The 16221-nt window shown below is 35.0% G+C and overlaps 1 protein-coding gene across 1 annotated transcript; it reads left to right on the forward strand.

Annotated features, from left to right (window-relative positions):
* On the forward strand, positions 4527–14625 carry LOC109844965 (protein disulfide isomerase-like 5-4). The gene is made up of 15 exons (XM_020414150.1): positions 4527–4694; positions 5157–5247; positions 5341–5435; positions 6688–6745; positions 7687–7871; positions 8620–8677; positions 9879–9919; positions 10039–10113; positions 10394–10450; positions 11282–11348; positions 11459–11605; positions 12078–12302; positions 13587–13748; positions 13847–13924; positions 14343–14625. The coding sequence occupies exons 1-15, from the start codon at positions 4654–4656 to the stop codon at positions 14418–14420; spliced, it is 1458 nt and encodes a 485-aa protein (XP_020269739.1). The 5' UTR covers positions 4527–4653; the 3' UTR covers positions 14421–14625.

Raw genomic sequence — 16221 nt, forward strand, 5'->3', positions numbered from 1 at the left:
AAAACCAAATAATATCACAAAAATATAGATAAAAGAGACTTGATTAATATGTTTGACATGTCTAGAAAGCTAACGTTCAATCTCTTCATCATCAAAATCAACATGAAATTCATTAATCCAATGATTAAAACAAGAACAAAACATAAATTCATATATCTCACGTACAAATGCAAATATTTCGCTCAGGTATAAACATGTACTAACCATTATTTATATCATACTCTCTTTAAAAGTATGATTTCAGGAAAAAACTTTCCATGGTCAATATTACCCTTAACTTTTTTTGAATATTATATTATTATCCTAATATATTCTAGTTATCATATCTTCTTTGAAATCGTAATTAGATGATTTATCATATTTATAATGAGACTTAACATGTTATTGGATAAATGAGATACGTTTGATATAATTCGAATCCTTTACTTATTTCAGTTCACTGAGAAATCTAAAAAATGTAGACTAACCAGCACCTAAATTTTTTTAGACTTTGTAAAAATATTCTTCAAGTTTTTTAAATTACAAAAACACCCCTATATATTTAAAAATTGATTAAAACATCTTAAAAATTACAAATTTTGCTTATTTCAATTCAATGAGAAATCTGAAAAACATATGTTAGCTAGGAACCGAAAGTTTTTTGAATTTGAAGAAAGTATATTGTAAATTTTAAAAATTACAAAAACACCCTTAAAATTCAAAATTTGTAAAAAAACCTTAAAATTTTCAAACCTATAAACACACTAAAAACCTACAAATAACACAAACAACCCGAAAAATTTATGGAATTTGTAATAAACACTATGAGCTTTTTACAAATCGTAAAATAAGACCCTCAAAATTATAAAATTTACAAAAAATCTGATAATTTCTAACCTAACAGTACAATAATATAGGAATTTGTCCCCTACATAATTAATAATTTATTAACAACACTCTTAAAGTTTTAAAAATTATAAACAAACATTCAAAATTCAAATTTTATAAAAAACAACCTGAAAATTTTAAAATCATTAGTAAATTGAAAACATAGGAATTATAAACAGTCTGTAAACAACTTACAATATGTAGAAAACACCTATAAATTTAAAAAAGTATTAAAAAAACCTTAAAATTCATAATTTACAAAAAAACACCATGAGAATTTCTAATCTATAGACACTAAAATGAATATACAAATTACTAACAACCAATAGAAAATTAAAAATTTATAAAAAATATCATACTCCCTTTAAAAGTATAGGTTTAGGAAAAAACTTTCATAGTCAACATTACCCATAACTTTTTTGGAAAGAACATAACTAATTAAAAATCTATTAAATTTGAAATTTATAAAAAAACACCCTTAAAGTTTAGTACGTTACAAATTACCCCTCCATAGTTTAAAATTTTTTAATGATTTTTTGTTATTCCTTAATCTCAATGTAATGTTTAATAGTTTTGTGTATTTATAAATTATAAAATTTTAGGGTGTTTTTTTATAATTTTTAAAGCTAATGAGAGTGTTTCTTTTGTAGTTTTCTAAATTTTCATTGTGTTTTCATTGTAATGCAGGACTACGTCAATTAATGATGATATTGAAGAGTAAGTCATCCTTAAGATGTATTAGGCCATAGTTAAGTGTGCACATCACTACTCCTAGGGAGTACAATATATATATGTAAAAAATTTCACACAATCTAATGTACTATTTTGACTTTAATGTACTATTTTTTATAAATTGTATTTAATGTGAACTCACCATATAATTTTGACTGTGGTTATTATAATTTTAATACGTTTGATTGCTTGATTATATAGGTATATAGACCATAGATTACTTTACTTTCTCGCATGAACTAATATTTAGCACTTAATAATGTAAATTATTACTTTCAAATTTAATATAAAGATGAGCTCTAATAACGTCTATTTATTTACCTATAGAATAATACAATCTCAATTCATATTTTTTATTTAAGATTTCTTTCATAGTTACGCGTATCAAATTAGTAACTAAAATAGTAATTATTTATGCTAAAATTAGGATGATTGTAGTTGGCCACTCACTATGAAATTTTCATGAAAATATATAACTTACTTTCTATAGCTATCTGTACTACCCATTTGTATTTTATAACTTAATTGTTAATTTAACATATTAAATTACTTTTCCTTTTGAAAAAAATTTTCTTCGACTTGTGGATTGTGTAACCACTATATCAACGTTGTAGCGTTAAAAGAACCTCACTCTAAATGGCTTCGAGCCAATATTTGAGTTGAACTGAAGTATATACTATTGCTACTATGTGTATCTGTTTTTTAAGAAAATTATGTCAATACTTTTTAAACAAAAGAGAATATTCTAACATCTGATATTATGAAAACTAAATATAGCCAATTGAGTGATTATCAAAAGAGAACTTACAACATAAAAGCATGAATAATAAGATAAAGATGAAACATAATGGTATTGCCAACAATACTATCAATAGCAAACTACAATATAAAGTTTACCTATGTTCTGGAGCATGACTACTGGTCATAGGCATCGAGGTTTCCATATATATACTTTATAATTTATTAAAAAGGTTCATATAATCTTGTATAATAAAATTGATTTAATACTTCATAATAATATTGTTGTAGTAATATCATTATTACGAAAAAATCTTTATGAATCAGTATGTTCTTTATGATATATACGTTATGCACTCCAAATTATTGTGTCTTTTATAGAGCCAAAAAGTTTGAATGTGAGTCTCTAACATTTTGCTCTCACAACAGCAAAATCAATTTAGTAGATGTGGCTATTCCAAATGAGTTATATGTCTTATATACAATACACTTGCCATAGGCAAGTGAGTTATAATAGCATTTTTCATTCTCATTGTTTGAGGCAAGATTTGCTAGGGAACTTGTATCAAAGAAAAAAATTATATTTAAAGCACATGGCAAAATATATCATAATTTCCCTGCTCTAATTTTATAAGAAAATAATTCTTCATGCTTTCAGCTTTTACTTCTATGATATGGAGAATGAACTATAAAATTGAATGAGAATATTAGATAATATAAATATAAATGAAACCATAACTAAAAGTTAATGTGAATAAGAGTGAAACCACAACTAAAGTTTAATAGACGTATTCAGGACCGGTCCTGAGCATCCAAGGGCCCTAGGCGAGGAGGGAACGACGGGGAGGGCTGCTGATTGGCGGTGATGTGGCATCAGGGGTGACGGCTGGAGAAGGGCTGTGCGTCGGGTGAGGAAGAAGGGCAGCGGGCAATTGTATGAAGGAGAGGAGGGCTAATCTTCGGCGGGGTGATTGGAGGCTCCGAGGCCAGTTGACGGGCGACAAGATAGAAGGAGGAACGACGGGAAAGAGATGCTGAATGCGGCCCAAGCGAATGTGGTGTCAGGGCTGCGATGACGGTGAGAGGAGGTTGGTATTGGACGAGGAGAGCAGCGATGTTGATGAGGGAGAGGAAGTGCTGTGTTCAGGGACAAAGAGGGAGAAGGCGGAGCGACGTTTTGTCATTTTGGTGAGGGGCTGTGTTTTTTCACGAATTTTTTGGGGCCCCTATTTTTTGGGCCATGGGCGATGGCCTCTCTCGCCTATCCCTTAGGCCGGGTCTGGACGTAAGTAAATTCATTTGCAAAATTCCTTTGCGAATTGAAAAATAGAGATATTGTACTAGATCAATGCGTTTATAACTCACAAATAGTAGATCATGTGACCATAGTCTCGGTTGAAGGAAACAATGACAATATTTCATTTGAGAGAGATTATTAAATTGATGATCAATCACACAAAAACTTTATTTATTTATTTTTATTATATTTTTATCAATTTAAATAATCATGATATTCAACGCTGTGCATCGCACATACAACTCAACTAGCATCACAGTAAATACGGGCACGGATGATCTTTTTGCATATCTAGTACTAGTCTGCTGTCCGTGCAAAGCACGGTTTTTTTTTTTTTTTTTGCTACAGTAATCCCGTCTTTTTAACATCTCCTTTTTTTGATTTTTTGGGAATGCTACAGTATCCCGCTCTGCTACAGTACCATTTTGAAATGCTACAGTATACCCGGTGCTACAGTAATATTTTTTAAAATTATTTACCAGCTACAATAATAATGCTACAGTAAATCTGCTGTAGCATTTACTGTAGCATGAACATTGACTCTCTGGTTCTCCCTTTTGTATAAAAGAAATGATAGAGACACACCCTCTACCACACCTCCAACCACACCTCTTCTCCCATTTGCTACAGTACCGCGGGCCCCACATGGGATTTTAAAATTTTAAAATCCTATGTGGGGCCCGTGGTACTGTAGCAAATGGGAGAGGAGGGTGTGGTTGAAGGTGTGGTAGAGGGTGTGCCTCTAACACTACTCTTTGTATAAAGGAATAGATATAGATATAGATAGATGGTAAAATAAACATTTGTGCGCCCACGTAAGAGATCTCACCGAATTTAAAAAAAATAAATAAATAAAATCCGCTCACTTTCCAAAAACGTATTAACACTGCATCTCTCTCTCTCTCTTATTATTCACTCATCTATCCTCCCTTTTCATTTCATAAATCTCTCAATTTCGAAGGGGGGAGAGAGAGAGAGAGAGAGAGAGAGAGAGAGATCTCACTCCATCCGTCGCCACGATGATCACTTCGAGCAAGCTCAAATCCGTCGATTTCTACAGGTTCGATCCAATCTTCCCTCTCAGATCTCAATTCCCCCTCTTAATCCATCACCAGCTGATCGATTCCGCTCTCTCGAGATCCTAGGGTTTTTTTAACTTTTAAACGAAACTTTTTGTAATTTTGTCGCTGTTACAGTTTACTTTGACGCGCGCGTTCGGGATCTGCACTTTGATTAATTTATTATGAATACATCAGACTCTGTTATAACATAATATATATTCTCATTAGCGAGTTTGAGGATTTTGATGTTCGGTTCAGTAAAATGGAATATCCCGCCTCGATCTTCTACAAGAACCTAGAACTTGTGAAGAGGGAGATAGGGTTTAACAATTCGTGACGTGTGATCATGAAAACGAAGATATTTTTTTTAATTCTAGGTTTATGTTCAAGCATTGTTGTCTAGCTGCTGATTTTGTGTACCGAGGAGAGGGCGGTCTTATTTTTCGACTTGTTAATTGCAGGAAAATACCTAGAGATTTGACGGAGGCATCAATCTCGGGTGCGGGATTGTCTATTATCGCAGCACTTGCGATGATGTTTTTGTTTGGAATGGTGAGTCTTCCTGTTTGCGGTCTTAAGATGGATGGTGACAGGTGGTTTTGTGTTTTGGTTCTTATTTATTTATTTCTTTTTCTTGGTTCGCAGGAGCTGAACAATTACTTGACGGTGAACACGTCTACTTCCGTAGTTGTTGATAGAAGTACAGATGCAGAATTCTTGCGTATTGATTTTAACATTAGGTAGGAACAGCTATATCTTTGTTTCTTGAATATTGTTAATAGCTATTTGGAGTTGTCAGCTTGTATTGTTAGATATTGTCTTTGCTTAGCATTTTTTTTAACTATTTTCTTGTACATATAGTGGCCGCTTTTATCATTCCCTTCTTTATGGGTGTTTACTTTTTGAGAAGTATTTTGCTTTTGTCTGATAGTTTTTTGTGCATGCACACGCACGGGCCAGAAGTTTGATCAAGGAAATACTTCATTTTTTTGCCTCCTACAACATTTCAGTTTATTACAAAAACCAACTGCAGCAAAGACAATATTTCCGTTTACTTTGACAGTTTGACATGCCTTTAAGTCTCGATGTAAACACTTCAGGAAGGTGACTGTATAATTAAAAGATGCATAGGACATCTGAGTAGGAATTTTAATCATCATCATCCTCCTAATCATCATCATCATCATCTCTCCTATCTGTGTGGCGCACGTGCGGGCGTTTGCATGTGTGTGTTTACTCATACATGCACACATGCATAAATTCTCCCGCATGCACGCACATACACTCATATGTATACAGATGCACACTCTCATTACATAAGTGGAGTAAACACAAAAGTAGTAACCATACATCGATGTATCTGAACAGAAAGAAGACATGTAAAACACTTATTCTTAAAAAAAAAAGAGAAGAGAAGAGAGTTAATATTTTTCCATAACTAATAGTTTGAGCAATAACTCTTTTGACCATCTGAAAAGGAATGTTTATTGTTCGATTCATATTTTGTCACAAGAAATTATGCGATATATGGAAAATTCTCTCATTTTATAACTTCAGTGATTAAAAAAAATGGACATGCATCGTTCTGTATATTGTTGCATCCCGCATAATTCATACGCAAACTGTGCTTGGTGAAATTTTTGAGGCTATTAAACCTGAAAGTGAAATGCTATCTGATGTCAGAAGTGTCACTATGAATCTTTTGAATCATTGTGAAATTTGGTGATTCAGGAGTACATGAGGCGTATATCTGTGTCTACAATGTGACTTGCAGTTACTGCTTATGAAAATTAAAATCTGAATGCCATGTTTTAGAAACATGATACCGTCTTATCTGCAGCTCTACCATTGGTCTAATTATCAAGAGATTTTGCCTCGTATGTTTAGCTCATAAATATTGATGTTTATACTTTTTATATATGTTCTAACAATCAGAAAATATGAAGCCTTACTATTTCAGTGGTCTGATACTCCTTGAATTTGTTATTGTAGTTTTCCTGCACTGTCCTGTGAGTTTGCATCAGTTGACGTGAGCGATATATTGGGAACAGTAAGTTTTTCCCTCGTTTATAACCTCATGCTTGTGCAAACAGTTTCCTTTGTATTTGTTAGTCATAATGCCTGGCAGGATTAGTGCACTTGACTCTTGCTTTCTATTACTGTGATATTACTTTGCTGCATTTGTGGGTTCTTGCTTACCTATATAATGTTCTTTCTAAATGTGCATGCATGCATAAATGAAAAAAAAGGGAATTTGGACCTTTTGAAATTAAAAAAGAATTTGTACCTTCTGAGCTTATTTTTTTTCTTCTGTTTCGTTACTAACTGATTATGCTTTTGGTGATGGAGATATTTGATATAATGTTTTGGTCGTTTCCAAAAACTAGATTATAAATAGATTGTTGCCCTGTTTGTGGTTGATCAATTTACAAGTATTTAATTGATATAGTTTGCAAAGAATGAAAAGGGCTGCGAGTTAAAAGTCAAGATTGAATAGCTATTAGTATTTGACAACATAATAAATTGTTAATTTTCTTTACGAGCTTATTAGCATCGAATGGGAGATACCTAGAAAAATGTTTTCATGACTTGAATTCTACATTTTCTTTGGTTCTCATCATTCCATTTTATGATGTCACACTATTGCTTAATGACAAAATGAAAAGTCTGGGTCATTTTTACGACATGGCAGAATGAATTTTGTAAAACATAAGATTCTTACTCAGTTCCAACAAATGTTGTATAGTTAATATGTGCAGGAAACACTTCCATTTATCTTCTAGGATCTGCCAGTGATTGGCAGGTTGATTTCTGAAATGGAGTTAAATTGTCAGGGATATTTTATCCTTGGTTTTATTGTTATGTGAAATTGGCTTTTTTCACATGTAAAAGTAGAGCGATCCTTCTAATTCTAGAATTACATATGCTAGATTGTTTTGTAGACTGATATTCTTTTGTGGCTGTTGATAAGATCCACTTTCCATTTTGCAGAACAGGCTGAACATAACAAAAACTGTCCGCAAGTTCTCCATAGATCCCAATTTAAGACCAACTGGATCTGAGTTTCATTCTGGTCCAATTCCCATGGTCAATAATCATGGTGATGAGATTGAAGAGGAACACACTGATGAATCTGTTTCACTTACTTCTAGCAACTTTGAGAATTACTCACACAAGTAAGTTTGGCATTTCGAAGTGTCGATATTGAAAAATTAGTATTTGTACTCTTTTTTTGTCGGTGACTTGGTGGTTCCTTCATAACAGCCATGTTGAGATATTATTTGTAAACATCAAATGGAGGTTTATTTTTCTTCTGTGAGAAACTGAAGCAACCTTTCCCTCTTACATGAAACCCACACCTAAGCTCCAGGGTCGTGTCAAAGAAGTATAGGACGGGTCCCTTGTTAACCTCTAGAGACACCTTTGTAAACTTGTAACATTCATCTCTCTACCTGTGTGCTATGTAGCACGGACACGGATCCGACACGGTCATTCGACACGCCGACACGAGGCAAATCCTAAAAAATACATAGGATACGTGTGTTCGACACGTGTGTCCGACACGGACACGACACGGCTTCATGTTATGCGTGTCCGTGCTTCATAGCCTGTGTGCGTCCCTTGCTATCTGATATAATTGCTTATGCATGTGGTGGTATAACTAGATCTTTGCATTTTAAAATTACTTACGTTTTAATAATGCAATCTGCATAAAAGTTACCAAAGTATTTTATTCATCACTTTCGTACTTGTTAAGTTTTTAGTTACTATTCTTGTTAGTTTACTAGGTGATGATAGCCATGGTATTTAGGAGCCTCGAAATTCTTGTCCAGCTCACTTTCAGATTTAATAAATGTAACAACCATTTATAAAGGTTGGTTATTGATGAATACTATATTTACCTTATGTGCATCGACTTTGCAGGCATGCTATTTTGGTTGTCAATTTTTTTGCACCCTGGTGTTATTGGAGCAACCGCTTGGTAATACTTCCACGTTTTTATGTTTATATTATGGGATAATATAAGAGGCTTGTGTTGAGGATATAAAATCATTTGTCAATAGATTACAGTACTAGTAAACTAAGCTGTCTGTATTTAGTGCAACTCAAAAGTATCCATGTTTTCAATTTAGCACCCAATGTGATTCACGAACTTCTAAGCTGCAGTCCCTTCAAGCTGCAGTCCTTTCTGACTGGATATGCATACTTCTAGTCTGAAACCATACCCCTTTCAAACTTTCTTGAACACTCCTTGTAGGCATGTAGGATAATTCTCATAGGTGTCCTTAACTCTGTGACCAAGATATTTAGGACGCTTTTCAGATACTTCTTAATCTTATTCACATGTAGGATAATTCTCATAGGTGTCCTTTAACTCTGTGACCAAGATATTTAGGATGCTTTTCAGATACTTCTTAACCTTATACACATGTCGTGCACTTCTTTTAATCTATTTTCATCACATGAAATGTTTAAGAAATTTATTTATTTTCATTACACATCAAAAACTAGACTTTAGAACTACTATCCAAATATCGACCTCTGCACAAAAGCATGACATAAGCTGAAGAACAAATCAGTGCTTTCTTTTTGCCAAGTCATAAGATTGTATGATAGATTAATATTTTAGCATATATCTATATTATCAAGCTTGATGGAATCTTGTGCATCACTTGGCATACTCTGGGTGCGTGTTTCAAAGTTTTCCCAAGAATTTTTTGCTGGTTGCAAAGAAATGTTTTCTCCTGGAAAAAAAACAAAAGATGACTGTTTCATGATTCTCAAAAGCGGTTATTAGGCGTTAATCAGAACATTGTATGTCCATCTTCTCAGACTGTTTCATGATTCTCAAAAGCGGTTATTAGGCGTTAATCAGGCGTTAATCAGAACATTGTATGTCCATCTTCTCAGTCATTTTGCATGATGATGTTATTTTATAGTGTAAAATTGATGGTGACATCTTTAGAATGCTTACAGAAAGACACTTCAATTAGCAAGTTCTTTGCTCCTTGACTTTCATGCCTTGCCTGGTCATAATTATGCTTAATTCCCACAATTTATGTCACACTATGTATGAGACTTCCTACTACATATTTGCATAAACATTCAACTGAAGTCATGTCTACACAAAATCTTATTTGCATTTTAGCTTGTACCTAAGTGACTTCCATCAATTGTTTCAGAAACCATCCTGGGAGAGGACAGCTAAGACAATGAGAGAGAGGTAGACTTATCTATTCTTTTTTCGTCCTTTCTTCCATCCTTTATTTTAGTTGGCATGTCATTTGAGTAATTCATTTGGGAGCATTGTTCTCTTCTGTACTTTATTTTTTATTTTTCCAGATATGATCCTGAAATGGATGGACGGATTCTCCTGGGGAAGGTCGATTGTACTCAAGATAGTGATTTGTGCCGGAGGTACTTTTCATGTCATCCTTTAATATGTATTCATGTAAAATACATGATAACAAGATGTTCTATGGATCTTTTAGTATTTGGTAACATGAACTTCCAACTGTTGCTCAATCAATTATATTGTCCTTGGAGTGGTCTCACATCAACTGATTGCCAAGCTATCCACTAGGATCTAAAAAAGGACATGCATACTTGTTATTGCACCTTGCTTTGAACTTTTGGCTCTTGCTATCACCTTCTCTTATGAGGCTTGAGCAAACTGGCTGATAAAAATTTTGTGCAGGCATCATATCCAGGGTTATCCTTCTATTCGCATTTTTCGCAAGGGCAATGATGTTAGGTAAGAACCACATAATTCTTATAGCAACTTTGTTCAAGATATTCTCAATATTCATCTTTCTTTATCCCATCATATAGCATCCTAATGCCCATTAGGCATCAAGCCTAAAATGCTTCCAGATAAGATTACTTTGTCTGTAAATTGCTTTTAATGTTGTTGGCTACTGGGTTTATTCCTTTGAGCTATGAAACCTAATATCTCATTTTCTTTAGGAATTATTTCACTATAAGTTTTATTCCTTTAAAACCTTTAGTCGTACAACACTATACTCTGAAGCACTTCAGAAAAGCTCAAGGCAAAGTACTTGGAATCAAAAGGATTTAGGGATGTAACCTTATCCTGTGATGTTAGGTAACCTTATTGTCTGTCGACTCTGTCCTTATTGCATATGTGGACTAACTTTATCATATGTTGACTCTGTTCTTGTTGCATATGTAGACCTTAGTTCTTATCAATTAGATTAATCAGCAAATCCACTGCATAAGGTAAATTATGGCATTAGGTTTCAACAAACCAACTTGAATGTTACCAGCTTCTTTGCTGCCTGGCATATGTGTCCCCCAGCCAATAACGGAAAACATTTTGTTATTCAGCAATATATCTGGTAATCATTTCTAAACTGTTATTTGACAAAGAAAATTTCAACGTTCAGAAATAATAAGCCTGATATGGACTAAAGTTACTGTTAGTTCTTGAAACTTCAAATTGTTAGTGAAATCGTAGCCCTGTAGATAGCCCTATTGATAACATTTCAGGCTATGTGACCTCATTTCTCTAACTAGCTTTCTGTCACTTTGTATCTGAAGTTCCACTACATGTCATTTAATGCAGGGACAACCATGGGCACCATGAGCATGAATCCTATTATGGTGAGCGTGATACGGAAAGCTTAGTTGCGGTATGCTACAGTTTAATCTTAATTAACAGCATAGTAGTTCATAAGTGATGATGAATTAATCCCTACATTTGATATCTGTTAAACATTAGACATGTTTTTAATTTGAAAAGGCAATGGAGACTTTGGTTGCATCCATTCCTGAAGAGACTCACACACTGGCATTGGAGGATAAATCTAATAAACCTGGTGATGCATCAAAACGCCCTGCACCATTGACCAGTGGGTGCAGAATTGAGGGTTTTGTGCGTGTTAAGAAGGTAACTATGCTTTTCCTTTTTGTTATATTTTAATTGGAATTTTTTTTATTGAGTCCAGTATATTACTTGGAGTACAATTTCCATGCATGGGATTGGAAAGCAGTTCATTGCTCAGGTCTTACATTTTAGGCCAAAATACCATATACTTGTGAATAACCAGAATCCCTCCTTGTTTAGTTTCTTATGTTGCTATAAGACAACAGAGACCTTTGTAAGTAAATATAATACGATAGCGATCAAACTTTATCCTGTCTTTGTTATGCTACTATTTTTTATGGCTGCCTGGCAAGTGGTAACATCACTTTGTTATTGATACCTTTGGGATGTTATGAACATAACACTTGAAATACATGTTAAAATTTCAATTGAACCATACAGGTATGAGGTATCTATAGTTTGTTATTGGTTGCATGATCTTGTCACCTAGTTTTAACAAGTTATGGTGCCTTATTCGAACTCTTTTGTTATGCAGGTTCCAGGCAACCTTGTCGTATCAGCTCATTCAGGGGCACATTCTTTTGATGCATCTCTAATAAATGTTTCACATGTTATCTCTCATTTTTCGTTTGGAAAAAGACTTTCATCGAAGGCTTGGACAGAACTAAAGCGGCTAACACCTTATCTTGGTGCAAGCCATGACCGTTTGACAGGTCGATCATACATTATCAATCGTGATGAGACTAATGCTAATGTTACGGTAAGCTAGATCTGATTATGTTATCTTTACGCTCCAGTTGACACATCCTAAATTATAATGTTTTACTGTACGAAAACTTAGGGGTCTCTTTTTAATATCATCTCCTTGGTTTTTGTTGACAAATGGAACTTCTGCATTGTAGTTGGTGTTCTTTTTATCCTTTTGAGAAAAAATTGCATAATATATTTGTATTCAAAAGCTCATGTCTGGACGTCAAGCCAATAAGGTTGGTCAGGTTACTGAAAGCTACATGTTCTTGCTGAAACATCAAATAACTATCTACTATTTATTATAAAAGAACTACTGCTTAATACATACCTTATATAAATACCCTTGAAACTTGTGGCGTGATTTGAGATTTTGTGGGTATGTAATAGTGCTAAATCACTTATTCTTCGTTAAAAAAATAAACAGTTCAGCTTACGTAAAATTATTTAAGGAACAATCTCCTTATGTTCGACAGTATATATTGGTTAAATCCTGTGTGGCTTAGCAGTGATAGTTTAGCTGTTTGGTACACATAAGTGTCAACTGCGATTGCAATTTCAGGGGGAGAAAAAAACAGTTTCCCTTAGAATTGCAGTCGTTTGTTTCACTGTGACTATAAACTTCTCCAAAAACAGTTGTAAAAATGGGTCAGATTTGTGAAAACAACTTGCGTCCACGAGAACTGCAAGTCATTTCCAAAAACAGTTGTAAAAATGGGTCAGATTTGTGAAAACAACTTGCGTCCACGAGAACTGCAAGTCATCTTTTGTAAAGATTACTCATTTCAACTTGCGTCCACGAGAACTGCAAGTCATCTTTTGTAAAGATTACTCATTTGCTGTAGTAGCGGCAAAAGTAAACCGTTCTAGTTGCAACTGTCTTTTGCAAATTGTTGCTTTACCATTATCTATGGACCAAGCAGCCTGGTGGAAGTCAGGAGTAGTTTTCCTTATCTGCTTGTTAGTAACAAGAATAGTGTACTAAACATAAACAGTTTTTAATTGCAACTGTCTTTTGCAAATTGTAGCTTCCAATAACAAGAATAGTGTACTAAACATAAACAGTTTTTAATTGCAACTGTCTTTTGCAAATTGTAGCTTCCATGTTTGTTAAGAAATGCTGTTATTTTTACAGTTTTTAATTGCAACTGTCTTTTGCAAATTGTAGCTTCCATGTTTGTTAAGAAATGCTGTTATTTTTTTTGGAAACACTGCAAATTATAAAAAAGAGCATAAAACAGTTTTTAATTGTATAATTGTGGGATTGTTTGAGAACCCTTTTTTTTTTGATATGCAGATAGAGCATTACCTTCAGGTTGTGAAAACCGAGTTGGTATCACAAAAACGTTACCAAGAATTTAAGCTCCTTGAGGACTATGAATATACTGCCCATAGCAGTTTAGTGCACAGCCTGGATGTTCCTGTGGCCAAGTTTCATTTTGAGCCTTCTCCCATGCAGGTTCGTAATAAACACCTGTGCTTCCAAGAAGTATTCTATGGTTTTTTGAGAAAAGAAGTGTTATATAGTTTCTCACCCCTTATTTTTATGAATATCAGGTCTTAGTGTCTGAAGTTCCGAAGTCTTTTTCCCATTTCATCACAAATGTCTGTGCTATCATTGGAGGAGTTTTCACGGTTTGTACTTGATTGACTTGCTAAAGTACCTTCTTCATTTCTGGGAAAGATTTGTGCATTATATTAAATGACCTAGTTAGAGTGACCAAACAAAAGTTTTAAATTATGACATCAAAGTGTATCGGAAGACAAAAGAATGGTCCCAATAGTTTGGATTTCTTTTTTGCATGCATCCATAGCAGTTTACTTTGAATAAGCCTTGAATTGCATGTTGAATGTTTTAGAAGATTTTTTGTGGTTTAAGATCGCTAAACATGCTGCATGTATATTTTATTTCATTTTGATGTCGATTTAAAATATACATGACCACCATCATTTTTTCAGGCATGTCAGAGTAATGGGATTATGTTACTGAGCTGCAGATCTAACTCCTCCTACTGGTTTTTTTGACTTCGATCTTGTTTTGGACGTATTTCAGGTTGCCGGCATAGTTGATTCGATACTACACAACACAATGCGGCTTGTGAAGAAGGTTGAACTAGGAAAACATATTTGAGGGAAGAGATCCGAGAGAATTTTTGTTATAGACAAGCTTCTATGAATTGACCGCATACTAATGTAATTAGAATTCATTTTTTTTTGGGGGGGCAATGGTATTATTATATGTTTAGTTTCATTGATAAGCAAGAGAAGCATCTCAAAGCTTTTATAATATTTGGCTATAATATGTGGACGCTTTCTGACCTCTCTCTTTTCTCTTCTGTGTATGCGTGTGTTTGAACTGGCTTTTCGAAGATTTTTAAACGATAGAAGACAAGTAAAATGGATGTTGAAAAATATTAAACCTGTGTTGACTTCATAAATGCTATTATATTTTTGTATTCAGCTGCCTGAAAAATTGCTATGCTTTTACTCTAGCAGGTACGCAATCTGTAAACATAAATTGCCATCTTACTCTTGTCAAAGCTCATGTTGCTGTCTACAGATCTAAATGAGTTCGGAGAAAGGTTCCTAAAGACTGGTAATTTACATCTGCAGGTAAAATATTTCATGTGTAAGGTTCATTTCATAACAAACCCCTCTCTGTTCCTTTATTCATTGCCCAAATTTGGCTGTTTGTTTACAAGCTCGATAACGCACAAGGCCAAAACAAATCAAATATAGAAAGAGAAAAAGGAAAAAAAAAAAAAACATATGTATACGAATTAAAATCAAATCGAACTCTCGGACCACGCATTGCTTATTCCCACAACTCCACACGCAAAACAAATAATCTCACGCAAACACACCTCAAAAAGCAAAGATGAGTGATCCGAAGAGGGCTCCGACGGAGCTCATGATGCCCACAGCCTTCAAAGTAGCCGAATTTGGCGGCGGCGGCGGTCTTGACTCCTCCCCGGTCGGAACCGGTGCCGGCGTAACTTCTGCGGTTGCTGGCGCCGGGGGAGGAACTTCTGCAGGAGGCGGCGGCGACGGAGGAGATGTTGACGGCGCCGGAGGGGTCGCCTCCTCGGTGCCATCGACTGCGATACGGGCGTTTCGTCGGCGATTGCTGCTGCGGTTGCTCGGTTCACCCATCAGGCAGACGACCACGTGCTCTCGTGTACGCGACATTGTCGTTTGCGCCGGCCGCTGAATGAGTAGTAAGGCGCCGACTTGTCCAAGGTGAAGACGGTGTTGCCGTCGTTGAAGCGCTTGATGGGGGAGGACGTGTCGCAGGCGGTGTAGGCGTCTTGGGTTACTTGGAGGACCGAGTCTTTATCGGCCGGGTACACAAACACTGCAAAACATGCATCCAAACAACACGTAGCTCTTTAACGGTTAAAGATTTCAAGTCATAATTTGATACTCCACACGTGTAACATGAAATACTTACACAGGGAGTCTCCGATCTGAAACCGATTCCTATCCGGCCGAGCCTCCGACCTTGTACTGAGTCGCATTCGCCATCGCCATCACGAGAGCGAGAAGACACGAAACCAACAAGGAATGAGAGCTAGCCATTGCTTATTCTCTTAATTATTATTAAGAACTAGGAAGAAAGTAATTTGGTGAGGCATTTGGTGCGTTGCAGGGTATTTATAGGCACGCACAGGTTTTGTGCTCTTTTGCTTTTGCCCCTCTTTATGATTTGTTAGCTGCTAAAGAAAAGCATCTTCCCTAGCTAGCACTTTACAATGAGAATTTGAGGGTTTATGTGTGCAAATAGCATCTTCATCATGTAAGTTATACTTTGCTTCTTGCCTTGAGAATATTCATAGCTTGTGTTTTGAGGCTGTGCCCGAGATTCTCAATGTGTCAGGCTCAATTTGAGGTGTGCACGAGAAATTAGTTTATACTAATTTTTTCCTTGTACC

Source organism: Asparagus officinalis, chromosome 6 (assembly GCF_001876935.1).
Source record: "Asparagus officinalis chromosome 6, Aspof.V1, whole genome shotgun sequence".
NCBI classification, from domain to species: Eukaryota; Viridiplantae; Streptophyta; class Magnoliopsida; order Asparagales; family Asparagaceae; genus Asparagus; species Asparagus officinalis.

Excerpts from the sequence above, each read along its gene's own strand:
- LOC109844965 (XM_020414150.1), top strand. The coding sequence starts at position 4,654 with ATGATCACTTCGAGCAAGCTCAAATCCGTCGATTTCTACAG. Across the intron at positions 8,678-9,878 it reads GTTATTGGAGCAACCGCTTG|AAACCATCCTGGGAGAGGAC; the intron begins GTAATACTTCCA and ends CAATTGTTTCAG. Across the intron at positions 13,749-13,846 it reads TTGAGCCTTCTCCCATGCAG|GTCTTAGTGTCTGAAGTTCC; the intron begins GTTCGTAATAAA and ends TATGAATATCAG.